This window comes from Neodiprion virginianus, chromosome 5 (assembly GCF_021901495.1).
Source record: "Neodiprion virginianus isolate iyNeoVirg1 chromosome 5, iyNeoVirg1.1, whole genome shotgun sequence".
In the NCBI taxonomy this organism is placed as follows: domain Eukaryota; kingdom Metazoa; phylum Arthropoda; class Insecta; order Hymenoptera; family Diprionidae; genus Neodiprion; species Neodiprion virginianus.
Window position 1 is genome coordinate 24,960,651 of NC_060881.1, and position 13,304 is coordinate 24,973,954.

The 13,304-nt window shown below is 37.9% G+C and overlaps 5 protein-coding genes across 12 annotated transcripts; 1 reads left to right on the forward strand and 4 right to left on the reverse strand.

Moving 5' to 3' along the window:
- Positions 1 to 61: 61 nt before the first annotated feature.
- Positions 62 to 1,168, reverse strand: LOC124304349 (protein JTB). Of its 3 annotated transcripts, none has more exons than XM_046762426.1 (3): positions 1,035 to 1,168; positions 345 to 584; positions 62 to 246 (listed from the first exon to the last, which is right to left on the reverse strand). In XM_046762426.1, the coding sequence occupies exons 2-3, from the start codon at positions 578 to 580 to the stop codon at positions 84 to 86; spliced, it is 399 nt and encodes a 132-aa protein (XP_046618382.1). In that variant the 5' UTR covers positions 581 to 584; positions 1,035 to 1,168; the 3' UTR covers positions 62 to 83. The 3 variants fall into 3 exon arrangements, with proteins under 3 accessions (XP_046618382.1, XP_046618380.1, XP_046618379.1); XM_046762424.1 differs by having other exon boundaries at positions 981 to 1,040; XM_046762423.1 differs by lacking the exon at positions 1,035 to 1,168 and adding an exon at positions 893 to 1,028.
- On the forward strand, positions 500 to 6,751 carry LOC124304347 (DNA fragmentation factor subunit alpha-like). Of its 5 annotated transcripts, none has more exons than XM_046762417.1 (5): positions 1,314 to 1,549; positions 4,764 to 4,902; positions 5,208 to 5,386; positions 5,463 to 5,775; positions 5,865 to 6,751. In XM_046762417.1, exons 3-5 carry the CDS (start codon positions 5,209 to 5,211, stop codon positions 5,983 to 5,985), a joined length of 612 nt encoding a protein of 203 aa, XP_046618373.1. In that variant the 5' UTR covers positions 1,314 to 1,549; positions 4,764 to 4,902; position 5,208; the 3' UTR covers positions 5,986 to 6,751. The 5 variants fall into 5 exon arrangements, with proteins under 5 accessions (XP_046618372.1, XP_046618376.1, XP_046618375.1 ...); XM_046762418.1 differs by having other exon boundaries at positions 1,314 to 1,536; XM_046762416.1 differs by lacking the exons at positions 1,314 to 1,549; positions 4,764 to 4,902 and adding an exon at positions 500 to 603.
- On the reverse strand, positions 1,544 to 3,924 carry LOC124304344 (D-beta-hydroxybutyrate dehydrogenase, mitochondrial). The gene is made up of 6 exons (XM_046762410.1): positions 3,622 to 3,924; positions 3,397 to 3,480; positions 3,128 to 3,302; positions 2,935 to 3,056; positions 2,760 to 2,864; positions 1,544 to 2,159 (listed from the first exon to the last, which is right to left on the reverse strand). The coding sequence occupies exons 1-6, from the start codon at positions 3,832 to 3,834 to the stop codon at positions 1,761 to 1,763; spliced, it is 1,098 nt and encodes a 365-aa protein (XP_046618366.1). The 5' UTR covers positions 3,835 to 3,924; the 3' UTR covers positions 1,544 to 1,760.
- A 191-nt stretch (positions 6,752 to 6,942) lies between the features above and the next one.
- Positions 6,943 to 9,003, reverse strand: LOC124304348 (uncharacterized). 2 transcript variants are annotated; one of them, XM_046762421.1, is made up of 4 exons: positions 8,679 to 9,003; positions 8,530 to 8,608; positions 7,903 to 8,034; positions 6,943 to 7,674 (listed from the first exon to the last, which is right to left on the reverse strand). In XM_046762421.1, exons 1-4 carry the CDS (start codon positions 8,748 to 8,750, stop codon positions 7,448 to 7,450), a joined length of 510 nt encoding a protein of 169 aa, XP_046618377.1. In that variant the 5' UTR covers positions 8,751 to 9,003; the 3' UTR covers positions 6,943 to 7,447. The 2 variants fall into 2 exon arrangements, with proteins under 2 accessions (XP_046618377.1, XP_046618378.1); XM_046762422.1 differs by lacking the exons at positions 8,530 to 8,608; positions 8,679 to 9,003 and adding an exon at positions 8,157 to 8,330 and having other exon boundaries at positions 7,903 to 8,053.
- Positions 9,004 to 9,422: 419 nt separating this feature from the next.
- On the reverse strand, positions 9,423 to 13,026 carry LOC124304342 (G2/mitotic-specific cyclin-B). The gene is made up of 5 exons (XM_046762404.1): positions 12,806 to 13,026; positions 11,746 to 12,357; positions 11,348 to 11,587; positions 11,159 to 11,277; positions 9,423 to 11,074 (listed from the first exon to the last, which is right to left on the reverse strand). The coding sequence occupies exons 1-5, from the start codon at positions 12,833 to 12,835 to the stop codon at positions 10,816 to 10,818; spliced, it is 1,260 nt and encodes a 419-aa protein (XP_046618360.1). The 5' UTR covers positions 12,836 to 13,026; the 3' UTR covers positions 9,423 to 10,815.
- Positions 13,027 to 13,304: the final 278 nt, after the last annotated feature.

Consider the following 13,304-nt stretch of genomic DNA (forward strand, 5'->3'; position numbering starts at 1 on the left):
TGAATGCTACAGAAATGCAGTTCAAATTATACTATGTCAATTTTATAATTTTTTCAGAACCTGAGCTGGTCGGTACCGCCAATCTACACACTAGCTCTGAGTTGTCTAGCCACTTTTCTGACTATTCTTTGCCGCAAGATGTTCTCCCTCCAGTAGACGCTGATGCAAGATAAGACAGCGAGACCAAACATAAGGCCTTCAAATCTCCAGAAACTGCGCTCCTCCAGCCAAGCAACTTTATCACAACTGAAAAGAGTACAACATGTATAAAGAAAAATGAACCAGTTCAAGTAAAATGTGAAGTTATCACAAATCATGAAAACAATCATAATGACAATCCTTACCTTCTGGTTACAGTTATACCACTCTTGCGACATTTCAACACTTCCTTGTTGCTTGTATGAATGCAGACGCCGATGCTTTCGCTCGCTATTTCGAAAGCTGTACACGGATGACACTCTAATATCACATCAAATTCTTCATTGAGATAACAGCTCGAATTCTTTTCGACAGACTCTACAAATGCCTTGCTGCTGTCCGTGTCTGTCCAATTGCTTTCAATAATCAAGACGAGTATCATCAACCTGTAAGAAATGTTTTTATGTAAGTACAACACATCTCTCGCAAAAGTTACAGTATGGTTATATACATGTATATATAAGCAAAAAATGGGGATCACGGTACATAGCTTTGCGCAAAAATGATGACACATTTTTATTGGTCAACAATGCGAACGATAACAATTTTGAAAATATCGTTAATCAGGGTACTGATGGAATATTAAAAGAGAAAATCCACTCTTAGGTTATTATCGCTAGTGGTTTGCAGCAACTGAAAACGTGGGTATGAATGTTCAAGCTGATAAGTGTTATTGATAGAAATGAGAACAGACCCTCCTAAAAAAGTGACGGCTATGAGCATCCGCTTTTTTGTACACGACTCGATCATTGTAATATAAATTCAAAAACTGATGGATTTACATTGAAATGCGTACGTCGATTGACGAGGTGAGGTTATGACTCACGTTAACTCACCCTCCGAATTCGACGAATAATGGATAAGACAGAACTCTTCGTTACCCGCAATGCAGTGTGCCTTGATTGCATCATAGTTCGTCAGTATCCTTAAAGAATGCCGAAAATTGCAGTATTCTGCAATACCAATTTTATTCAACATTGGGATCCCACAAGACGAGTCGGTAAGTGGCAGAGTCGTAGAATTTACCCCCAAACCCGCTCAGATCCGGTAAATCATTACGAAAAATAACGCTGAGCTACCAGTCTTCATACATCTTCATTCAGCGATGGGGATCATCTACGATGTTTTAAAAATAACGCCATCTGCGGAGAGGCCGAGAATCTCTTTGACCGAGAACTGAACTTGAAACGAACCTGTCATTCCTGTCATTCTAGCCAAGAGCACAAAAACTGAGCACAACGTCCTCACCAAAAAAACTGAGTGTAGACTGCGGGTGGAGGAGATACGATATTTATTGCGCAGACGGTTTTTTCGAGCGTGGGAGGGGGACAATAAATCGTATGCCTTGATGGTACGCCCATTTATTTATAAAGCCCAATAAAGCCTTGAAATGTGTTCGAACGATCAACTATGAAAATACATCAAGTCAATATATATACAGTAATCATTTCAAGGGATTTCATTGACTGCCAGAATATCATAAATTTCTTTTTCTCTTCGATTAAATAGGAGAAATGAGCAACAAACTAAAGGAACAGATCTGCAATTGATCTACGAATCATTCAATCCGTGTATAGTATGTCGTATATAGGTTTTGGCAGGTGATCACTTAGCAGCGCTCTTATTCTCTCTCCACGGGACACAGGCATGTATCGCCTCAATGGGAATGTTCTCACTGTAGCGTCGGTCAAAGCTCTGGTAGTTTGAGTCAGATCCGCCTCCGGACCAAGCGTGTATCTCTCTAAGGCAATCATCTCCTTTTGGAATAATTCTTGACCATACTCACGCCGTGTTTGGGGGTCGAGCTGTGTCCACATATCTCTTGCCTGCTCCAGCAGAGAGGCATTGTCTTTCAGCCAGGCACTGCCCGACACATATTCCCCGGTCTCAACTATAACAACATCCACACCCCATCTCCGCATTTCCAAACGTAAGCAATTTCCCCATGCCTCTACCGCTGCCTGTAAGTTTTTTGCATATTTTAGGGACCTACGTGCGGTAGTACAGTTTTTGTTATCACTTTGCCGCTTACAATGGGACTTTACCAAGTGTTTAATTGATCCTGGGACGGGATTTTCATTAAAAGATTGTAGACTATTAGGAAAAAGAAAAATTGTTTTTTTCAACATGAACAGGCCATTTCGGAGAAAATATACGGTCTATAAACAAAATCAGTTGATTTTCAGTTCCCCACGATATACTCTTGCGCAGATTACATAAGATATTTGGGAAAAATTCAAGTATTGCGCTTCAATCATATTGTCATCAAATATATACTAAAACTAGTCTCAATGAATAACGTACACAAAAAAAAAAAAAGCATAGCAAGGGGTTGAGCTGCTTTAGAGATCTCGGAACACATACAGAAACTAGCACCTTTACAGATTCATAAACCAAAATAAAAAATACTATGAATTTCCATTAGTCAGATAGCGTACAGTTTTATCCTGATTTCAAATTTGCGCTTCCTTATCAAAGTAGCCGGTGTTCAGAGTAATAATTTTAAAAACCTATTGCAATTGATTATGCACAACCGAGTTTGTCACCTCCGGTCTTCTTACCTTTACTGCACAATGTATCCCTCGCACTGGGCTTGGGATTCTTGCAAAAAGGCTTCCTACAAGTACAACGCGTCCCTTAGAGCGTCTCACTAGTGGAAGGAATACCTATTGCACGATAAAAATAATAATATGCAAGTGTCATAGTTTAGCAAACTTGTTTTACAAATGTTTTTACCTGCGTCAGTCTCGATACTCCAATGAAGTTAACTTCCACGCTACGCTTTAGCACCGAAGATGGAATCCACTCACATTCGCCTAGCGCCACCCAGGCGTCAGCATGTACCAAACCCCACAAACCTATAATTAAATTGGAATGCTTGATTTGACTTTTTCAGACTAAGTAACGTAACTCTGGCTGGTCTATTTACCTGGAGCTCCGTCGGGCAAGTGCTCATTGACGTAGAGGAAAGTTGAATGGATATCACGCTCGCTTGTTACATCCAGTTGCAGAACACGCAGTCTTCCCGAGCATTGATCTTTTAATTTGCACGCTATCTCATTGTTCTCATTCTTGTTTGAAAAAGTCGCAAAAACTGTGAACCCCTTGAAGGATATTTAACAACGGACATATTATTATCAAGTTATCATTGTAATGATTGAGCATATCGATATTTTGTAGGTTTTTATTTTTATATACCAAGTCGTCCAGCTGCTTCGCCAAAGCATTTCCTACCCTGGAGTCACATCCTGTTATCAATATTGCCTTTCCAGCCGCAGTTACCTATGATAATAATTTTCTTCATCACTGTATTTAGTAATACGTAGCGATGTCGCTATTATGGCCTCAATCGTTAAACTTGCGGATATTTCACTTTGAATAATTGACTTTATTTCTCTTTGTTAGGCAAGTGTGATAGTTTACCTTTAGATTGTGATAGAATAAAGTAGAGCCGAGAGATACGCTGAGAAATAGAAGAAACAGTACAAAACTAGATATCTGCGAAATGCCGAAAGTGTTGAGAATCGTGGCAACGATAACTGCAACCGCGTGTGAGAATACGAATGGCAAAAGACATCGTTCTAATAACTCCCACGCCTGGCTGTCCTCGGATGGTTTATTCAAAGTTTGTGGCATCACACCCTTATTTAATTTCAATATGGATACTTAATAATTGAACTAGTTTACTAAACGCTAGCCAGAGCTCACCTAGATGCCTGAACTGGACTAAGCCCAGGCTAACTTTAAACTTGATACGCTGTCTAGTCTCATTCGGCTAAATTTATCCCCTGCCGCGATGTAGGTACCCAAGGCCCGAGTATGCCTCAGCATGTTTTTTATATTCCTCAAAATACATGTAGATATAGGTGAATCATTTAATTCTATTAAAAATGGACTCTGCTCCAATAGTAAATGCATTGACGTAGAAATCCCATCAACTAATCAAACTTCATATTTGCTATTCACAAAAACTTATGATTATCCTCAATCTTGAAGCCAGTGTCCCACCTATGAAGTTCAAAATTGAAAAAATGGATAATACATCTGAAACGAAAGTGGAGAGCAAAACAGCCTTTAAAAAAAAAAAAAAAAAAAGCAGATCCTCCACTATGCACTTGCAGATCTGAGGTCACTATTATTGATTTCAGTCTGGGTGCCATGTTGGTAAAGGGAGGAGTTGCCTGTCTGGTTATTCTATGTATATACGGAGAGTACTGAGTGTATAAATAGGAAGGGTGGTTACACCATTGACCCAGTGTTCAGTTGGTGCAAAGTCGGTTCAGTGGCCAACAAATGATACTTTCTTTTTTACTCTACGTCTGTACAGTAGTGATATAATCATATTGAATTGCCACACCATTGACAACCACCATAGCCAGCGAACAGCTTAAGAGATTGCATTCGGATTCCACCCTCTTTTGCCTACATTCAGTATTCATACAGTGCTCACCAAATTGTGTATTGTCATCCTATTAAAATACCCTGTTAAACAGAAGTTTGCTCAAAATTAATTGAGAAAGTTTCATTGCCTAATAGTGTCATATTATCCTTACATATATTTACAGTTTATCACTGTGATTTCACCCAAGTGATTATCGAGTAAAAAGTTGAACGTGAAAGACCCATAATTGGACTGTGTTCTAAACAATCACTTTGGTAATTTTAATATTGATATCATATCTCTGGTGATATAAATAAAACAAGGTAAGGAAAACCATTATAAAACCCAATCTATCTATCAACATTAAACATTTTGTGAAAAAACGATTGAGAGCCACTTTGAATAAGGATATATTGAAAGAATATGTTCCAAACACGTTTTTCAATGATATAATTTTATCCAAACAGCTTTCTAGATTCTTGAATTTTTCATTACAAATATATATCAAGAAATTATTATACTATACTTCTAATAAGACTAAGCAATGAAAGAAACTCTGTGTGAATTCTTATGGCTTATCAGAACATTTTATTTTCATGACATTTATACAACGCCAATCTAATTTCAGGATGTCAGACACTGCAGGGGCAGTACAAGCAACAGCTTCCCCGTATAAGATAATTGATCATGCGAGAGAAAGACGCAAGGGCATTACAGCCTCGTCACTAAAAGAACTCACTGCCATAGCTAGAAACCGATTTGACTTGCCACAAGAAGAGCACCTGACCATTGTTTTGGAACAGGATGGTAAGTATTGTTATTTTAGATTGTAAATATCGATTATCTGGTGATTGAGAACCTTAATGAAGTGTGAATTGCGTAGGTACCGAGGTAGACGACGAAGAATACTTTGCTACGCTTGAGAGAAATACAAGCTTGATGGTCCTGTGTGGCCATCAAAGATGGTCAGCTGCTGGAAGCTCAGCTAGTACATCACGCTATGTTCTGCTGGATGATACGGATAGTGGAAAAGAAGGAACATCAAGAAGGAGGGAACGTGGGAATGGGGCACAGATCAAGCCGCTGGTCTCCTCACTGCGTGGAGATCCAACCCACATTTCGCTATTAGGTGGAAACGACTTGGAACTGCTAAGTGATATGGATCCGGAAAGTCTAGCAGACATTGTGCCTGACAGGTGAGGGATGGGTGAAGTTTTTGGGAAGAGAAAACATGTTGGGTGATTATATGGGCAGTCTGTTGAGTGTTTGAAAAAAATTTCTGCAGGATATTCCTGGAGCAACTGAAGGAGGCGTCAGGAAGATTTTTAGCCGAGAAACGACAGGCGCAGGAATCAATGGCACTATTGCAGATGTATGCAAGCGGAGGAGAGATGGAGCGGGCGTAGGCCATGTGGGGGGTCGGCACCCTCACACTGGCAAACATGTACCGCATTCGAAGACGTCTCATATACAAGGGACGTCACATTCAGCAAACGATGATTTTCATCTGGAATTGAGCCGAAGTTCCACGTCAAATTACCCAATGAATATGGGGCAGAAGGAAGGGAGTAAAGTTTCTGTGATTCATATGTGTATAGATATCTGCCGACTGAATGATGGGCAATTTTTATGTCCTACATAATGATTAATGGATGATCACAGCTTATAATACACGCTCATAATATTTGGCATACCTTCTGCATTACAGGTATCGTACGTCTTTTATCGGAGAGAATAAATAATTGCAACTTTGCACACAATCGTGTAGGTAAACATACCCTATATAGAATTGCGTTAGGAATTAATCGGCTATAGTGTACTGACCCATTGCAAAATATCCAGTAAAGTATCATTCCACCGCTGCCGAGGCTAGAGCGTAAAAATAATTTCCTTGCAAGGTAGCCACATCGATATTGGCCCAAGGATTAGGATTATATATGATTTTTATAAATGTTTATTACACATTTGTATTTCTATAAGAGATAGGTTTTAGTTGATACCAAGTTTTATGAAATGTTTAAGACTGAATTTCATTATATTGAGAGGTAAGTAAAGTTTCATCCCCCATTTAGATCACAATTTTCGCTCCACTAAAATTAGCTGTTCGATCCATAAACCGATCTTAGCACCCTTTGATACCAGAAAAAGACACATTTGATAGAAAACTAAATGCGAAAAGAAAAAAAATAAACTTAATTATATAGGTATGCATATATATACAATACTGTATATTATTATCGATCCGACCCGATAAGGGCGTTCTTGCATTTAAAAAATCGAATTTGGCAGCCTCGTATCTAATTCTTTTTTAGACAGCATTTTTATAAATCTACGATTAATTAGGTAATTTTCATTATCGTAAATTTTCACATTTCACATGTTAATACCATACTCTAGATGTATGTGATATTTGATAGAATCTTATAAATTTAACAATTAAATTTCGCAAGCACGTCGTTATACACCGATAATTACTTATATTTAGCTAACGATAATTTAACCGGTAAAAATAAAAAATGCTAAATACAATTATAATTTTAGATGGAAACACTGGTTTCAAAAGAAATAGTAGTAATAAAAGTAAATAAAATAAACCGCTCTTAGTTAATAATAAGAATAAATAGAACTGCCAATAATAAAACTTAAATGCTCAATTATCAAGCCTCTGATAATGATTTAACATTTCTTAGTTACCCGTGTTTAAGTGAGTAAACAAACATTGTATTGTACAATCGACATATTTAATGGGTAAAACATGAATGTGTATCTATATTATACCGTGTATGCTACACAAAACATTAATAAAGCATTTTATTTACTGTCCAATCATCTAGCGACGCCACTACATTCAAACATCGCAGAAACTGCTCAGATTTTGATACTATGAAAAAAATTTGCTTCTGTAACATTGAGAAGCGCATTCGCGACGTTCTTTGAACGAATAGAAGCATCTCTCAGCTGGCTAGCAGCTTCTTGCAGTGTCAGTTCACTCCTTAGCAGTTGTCTATTAGCAGATGTCAACTCCTGAATATTTTTACCAATAACAGATTCACAAATCTCAGTCAAATCCTTGTCCAGCATCTGGTGACAATCCCCTGCAGCATACAGGTATTTCATACACAATTAATCATGCAACATTAATTCAGGAATATCGTTATGTGAATACAAATTTGTGACTACAATAAGAATGAGATATTCAGAAATTTCAAAGACAACTCAAAAAACGAGTCACGCAGATTTTTTGGGTGCCTCATTATTTCCTTGGTATTTCTTAATTTCAAATTTTGTTTCATAATAATGATAATAATGGTTTTAAGACTTACTCAGTTTCTTGTGAAGCAAGCTGTTGTACTTGTATGTATGTCTATTTGATTTATGTACTCTGGCCTCCGTATAAGGAGGGCAAACGATCGCCTCAACAGCTCCACTTATGCTACTTAAGCTGGTAGTTCCATCTGGGGTAAGTATATTCTTCTTTTAAATCAATATTTACGATGTTTTCAACACGTTCAATATTAAAGTTGTTATTTGTTACAGGAGGAGGAAAAATTAAACAGAAAGGAATACATTTCAATACCTTCCTATTAACAAGTTTGTATTGTAGTGTTCGACTGGAGCTTGAAATAACAATCATTGAAAAGCCAGAATGTGCAAAATATTGCCTCTCAGAGTTGAGTACAAGGAATTTTTGATAAACAGAATTGAGAAAAAATTAAAAATGAATTTTATAACTGAAGTAATATTTGCAGGAATAAAAAAGAAAAACTTTCTCCCAGAGCGGTCAAAGAGCCAAGATGACAAAAAGAAGCAGTTATTGATCTCATCTTTAACAACAATTGCAGTTGCTTTTACTCCGATTACGTACATCCCACTGTGAGAGACGATATTGCCTCGTAGATCCGGACCTAATCGCTGTGGAAGAAAAAGGTTAGGTCAGAGTTTTTGTTTACCATCGTCGGACTCTGGCGCTTCCCCTGGAATAATCGTGCCACACGGATTGAGAATTCGTTTTGGCTGGAAACCGGGTCCCTGAAAAAGCAAAACAGTAATTTTCGTTTTTATTTTCCGTAATCCGCGATTGGTTTTTAGGGTTACGTACCGTTGTCACGTTGACAGATTCGTCGTCGGATTCCGGTGCCTCGCCGGGAACAACAACGGCCTTTAAATCCATTTTTTTTTTTTTTTCTTACAATTTTTAAGTTTTTAACGCGATCACTTCGCGATGGCTATAGACTGTTCCAGCCCAGTTTGACACCCTCTTGTCATTAGAACGCAGAGAAAAACAAATTGCGTAAAAGAAAATAAACAGATTAGTCGTGATTAATCGCTCAACGGTCGGGAAACAAAGAAATCAATAGATCGGTTTCTCAACTTTTTTTATATCCTCTGTCATGCCGTGTCTGTACATAAAATCGTTCTTATTTAAAAATATTTAGAGGATATTTTTAACGTATCAATTATCTGAGTATGGCGGGAAGTGAGATGACGTTTAAAATTTTTTTCTTCGCTTCATGCAGTTTTAGGTCACATAAATATTGTATCTTATCGGGAAAAAGTAATGAATGGGTAGTTAGCTCTTCAAACAAGTATGGTTTTTATTTATTATTCTACCAGACACAGACCAGTTTTCGTATTCTAACATACAGTAAATTTAATTTCATTTAATACTTAATGTAGAATAATTTTGTGGCTGATTATTATATTTTTGTGCGGTTCGATTCAACCCCGTTACAAGTATGTACCTATCTATTATAGCTAGCTTCAAGTCTGTGAGTAAAAAAAAAATAAAATAAAAAAATAAATGAAATAAAATAACACACATATAATATGTACAAATATAGACACGTCTCTGGACACGCAGAAGTTCAACGGAGGGTTCAAGGAGTTCCATATTTCATTGACCTCAAACTGTGCGACAAGCGACCAATCATTTAATTTTTGAGTAATATTCATGCAGACAAGTGATTACATTTTGTAGGAAAAAAATAAGCATTAGATGATGTGGATAGTAATATTTTATTACCTGACTCAGTTCGGATAATGAATTCCAATACGTAATTTTTACTAGAAAATTAGAAACAATCCACAAGGTAAGCGTGACGTCACATATATAGGCTGACCCAAGATTATCACCCCACAGGCTGTCAATATGTTCCCCAAGAAAATTTGCAACTGAAAGATTTTTCACATTTAACAGGAAATTTGTCATTTGCGGCTTACAGCCGTTTGAGATTAGCCAATTTGGTAACATCTGATTGTTCAGGACAGGTGTCGGGCACATGATGGTCAAATGACGCTTCGCCAGCCTTATTTAGTCATCAGATGCTACCAGATCGGCAAATTTCAAGAGTCTATAATTCTCAGGCGTTAAATTTTCGATGACTAAGATAAAAAATGTTTCAGTTGCAGATTTTCACGAGGAATACATTGATAGCCTATGGGGCGATAATCCTGGGTCACTCTGTAGATACGTTATAGTTTGATCACGCCAATTCATAAATCCTGGAATCATTCCAATGTCATGCTTTAGTTACCTACTATTTCAACAGACTCACCGGTATTGTTCAAATGGTTTCTTCTAACTTATATCGCTATAATCACAAAATCCGTGTTACCATTAGGGGTCACAAGTTTTTGAGAAAAGTGCGCTAGTATCATGAACATCAACATCCAATTGGTTGATTGGTTTTTCTTATTTCTCTCTGTCGTAAAATATTAAAATATAATTGTGGTGCGCGTATAAAAAGATAATTACGTTACAATAGCAGACTAATAAAAACTAAAATATTATAGTATAATACCTGATATAATATATATATATATAATCAAAACAAAGAAAAATAATATTAATAATAATTGTAAAGAGTTCGAGCATGAAAAATCACCAATGTTGTTTTAATCGCGATAAGAATTTTAATTTATCAATGTCTGTGGCTTCTGAATTATTTTTCTTGTGTCCGCTTTATTTTAGCATTGCTATTACTCATTCACTCTTTCCATCGATATTTAAAAAGAAGTCTTTTCCATTCATCGAAACGCGAATGCATTTGAAAAGAAAATTGTTTCTTTTTTTGAGCTATCTAATAACGCACAGGCGAAATGACGTACGCTCAGCAACATTTTGTTGCTCGACAAATACTAATATCGCCGTGTCCTGCGTTAAAGGAAGAATGTAGAATTCTTCTTTAAATTATATTATCAATTTTCTCACACACATTATACACAGTACCACGTGTCTAGTCTTGCCTCTTGGTTGTCGCCAGGTCGTACATCGTCGGTGATTTTAGCTCTGAACGCAAACTTATTTTCATGTGCTTTGACTGGGTGTACTTCTTTCTCACAGCTTGATGCTTTGATTTTTCAACATTTATGATATACAAAGCTATTTCTCTGACAACTGGTAGTACCTGCTCCTCTTTGTACGTACTGTAATGTACTAGAGTCGGCGTCCAGACGAGTTTTCCTTCCTCTGCATCTTCTTCGCTACCAATCAGGCTATGCAAACCAGAATAAAGGATGAACGAATTTCAAATTGACTTTGGCAAAATATATAACAATACAACTGAAAAATGAACTTACAAAAGTGAGAGGTACAACGCTGCAGCTGCAACGAGACTGGGCGGGTAGTGACACATGTCATAATTGATTAGACCCTGCTCCAGAAAATATTTAGCCATTGTGTGATGGACTGCTAAGGCCTATAAAAGAAGAATATATGGTATTTGAAATGGAATTGAACAAAATTACTCTCAAATGAAATTATCATACCTTTCCCGCCTTGCTATATCTTCTCAGGAATTGCAGGGGCAGGGGCCGTCCAAAAGAGTATTTCAGAGTTCGCAACATCACCATCTCCATCTGCAGGACCTCCAGCTTTGAATAGGCATTATCCGTTACATAAACAAAGTCGTTTATGTCTGGGGAATACATTTCCTCGTATTTACTTGCAACGAACATTGCCGTTATACCCACCAGCTGTAGCCTCTTTCTGTCTATACTCCTGTACGCCTGTGAATAAGGTAAATTAATTGTACAGTATAGATGCCAAACAGTTTCACACAATAACAAAATTCCGAAAATTTTCCAACTAAAGTAAGCCTCTCACTCATCATTCTAGATTAAAAAAATTGAAAGCAGATACTTTTCAACTATAAAAAATATCAAACCTGAAGGAATCGATCAAGTATCGCAACTGTCAGATAGAGCGTCTCCTGAGTGAGGTGGAACTGTTGATGAACCTCAACAAGCCAATCGACAAGAACACTTCTCATTTTCGGAGTGACTTGTTGCCCAGTTAAGAACTCTCGTTCCACAGGAGTTTGCCGCTCAAGGTCACGGAGGTGTGCATATATATCATTGCTATATATTGACACAAGTATGGGATTTCCACTGTCGTCTTGGTCAATGTCCTCTATCAAAAGGTCTGAGGAAAACGACACCTTTTCAACCTGATCCGGTTGTTGTGTTTGCTGCTGGTGTGCAGGCGGTGGAGTTTGTTCAATCGAAGGTCTGACGAGTGGGGATGAGGGTTCATTTCTAACGAGTTGCTTGGCCAGCTCAACGTGTGGCTTTTCCGTCAGCTTCAGACTTTCTAAGGTGGCTGGTTTCGCTGTTGTCTTCTTTGGCAAGTCATGTTGAATGCCTGCCTTGCACATTGGTCTTGTGCCACGCAAATTGTTCACTTTGTTGCCTATCTCACCCAATGCTGATCTTTTGGTATGTCCAAGACCCAGGGCCTTAGCTTTAGCATTTGCGACATTCTCCTGATTCCCAATATTCTGCGAAATTAAAAAATTATTCTATCGAAAAGACGAATGAATAAGACCTGTCAGAAATCGGCTTGATAATTCGGGGGCATACATTTTGCGAGACAATTAAAGTCATCAAAATTCGGTATTGGGAAATGAGATTGCAAAATTTATTTGAATTTTGGAAAAATTTCAAAGTGGGATCAAAGGGCGAGTTTGTTTGTTATTACTTTCTTTACACCGTTGGCGTATTTTCCACTGCAAAAAGTGAGATAAAAGTCGGAGGAAGCAATCTTAGACTGTTGTTGAGATTTGGATGAAATTCGCTAGTATCCGAAGTCGGAGGGGACGAGATTTTCGTAATCATAATCCCCCTGTCGTCATGAAAAACGGCCGTTACACTGGCACGCCGGATTCATATTTAGAATGTAATAACGTGGCGCGGACGAGTTAGTAAGTAAATAATAATTTTGCTTACCACAAGGGCCGGTCGACTTCTCAACGCCATGGTAAATGCAGCTTATATATCGAACTATAACAGTGTTAAAATTCGCCTTTTATTGCGCTGTATATCCAGCTCTGTGCCAAACAAGAAACAACAAACTCTCGGCTGTGCATTCACCACACCACCGAGCAATCGAGCAACGACTTCTTCGGTTTGAATTCGTTTGTCCAATAACTTTCAACTGGCGAGCGGTTAACGGAAATCGTCTCTCTCCTTTCTTCGTCCCTCTCCATCTGTCTCGGGTCCCATACATCTGTCACTCTCCGTTCCCCCTTCCTTTCGCTCTAACCCCTCGGACCATAATCGGAGAAATCACACGATTGGTCCGCTGCCCGGAACAGGGTGAATAGTAAAAGAACCACCGAGTCAGGTTAACGCTTAAACAGATGTTTTTATTTTTCGTTATATATCAGGCAGGGGATGATGCCGTACATGAAAATAAACAATATCTTTATGATAATATTGGCTGTTG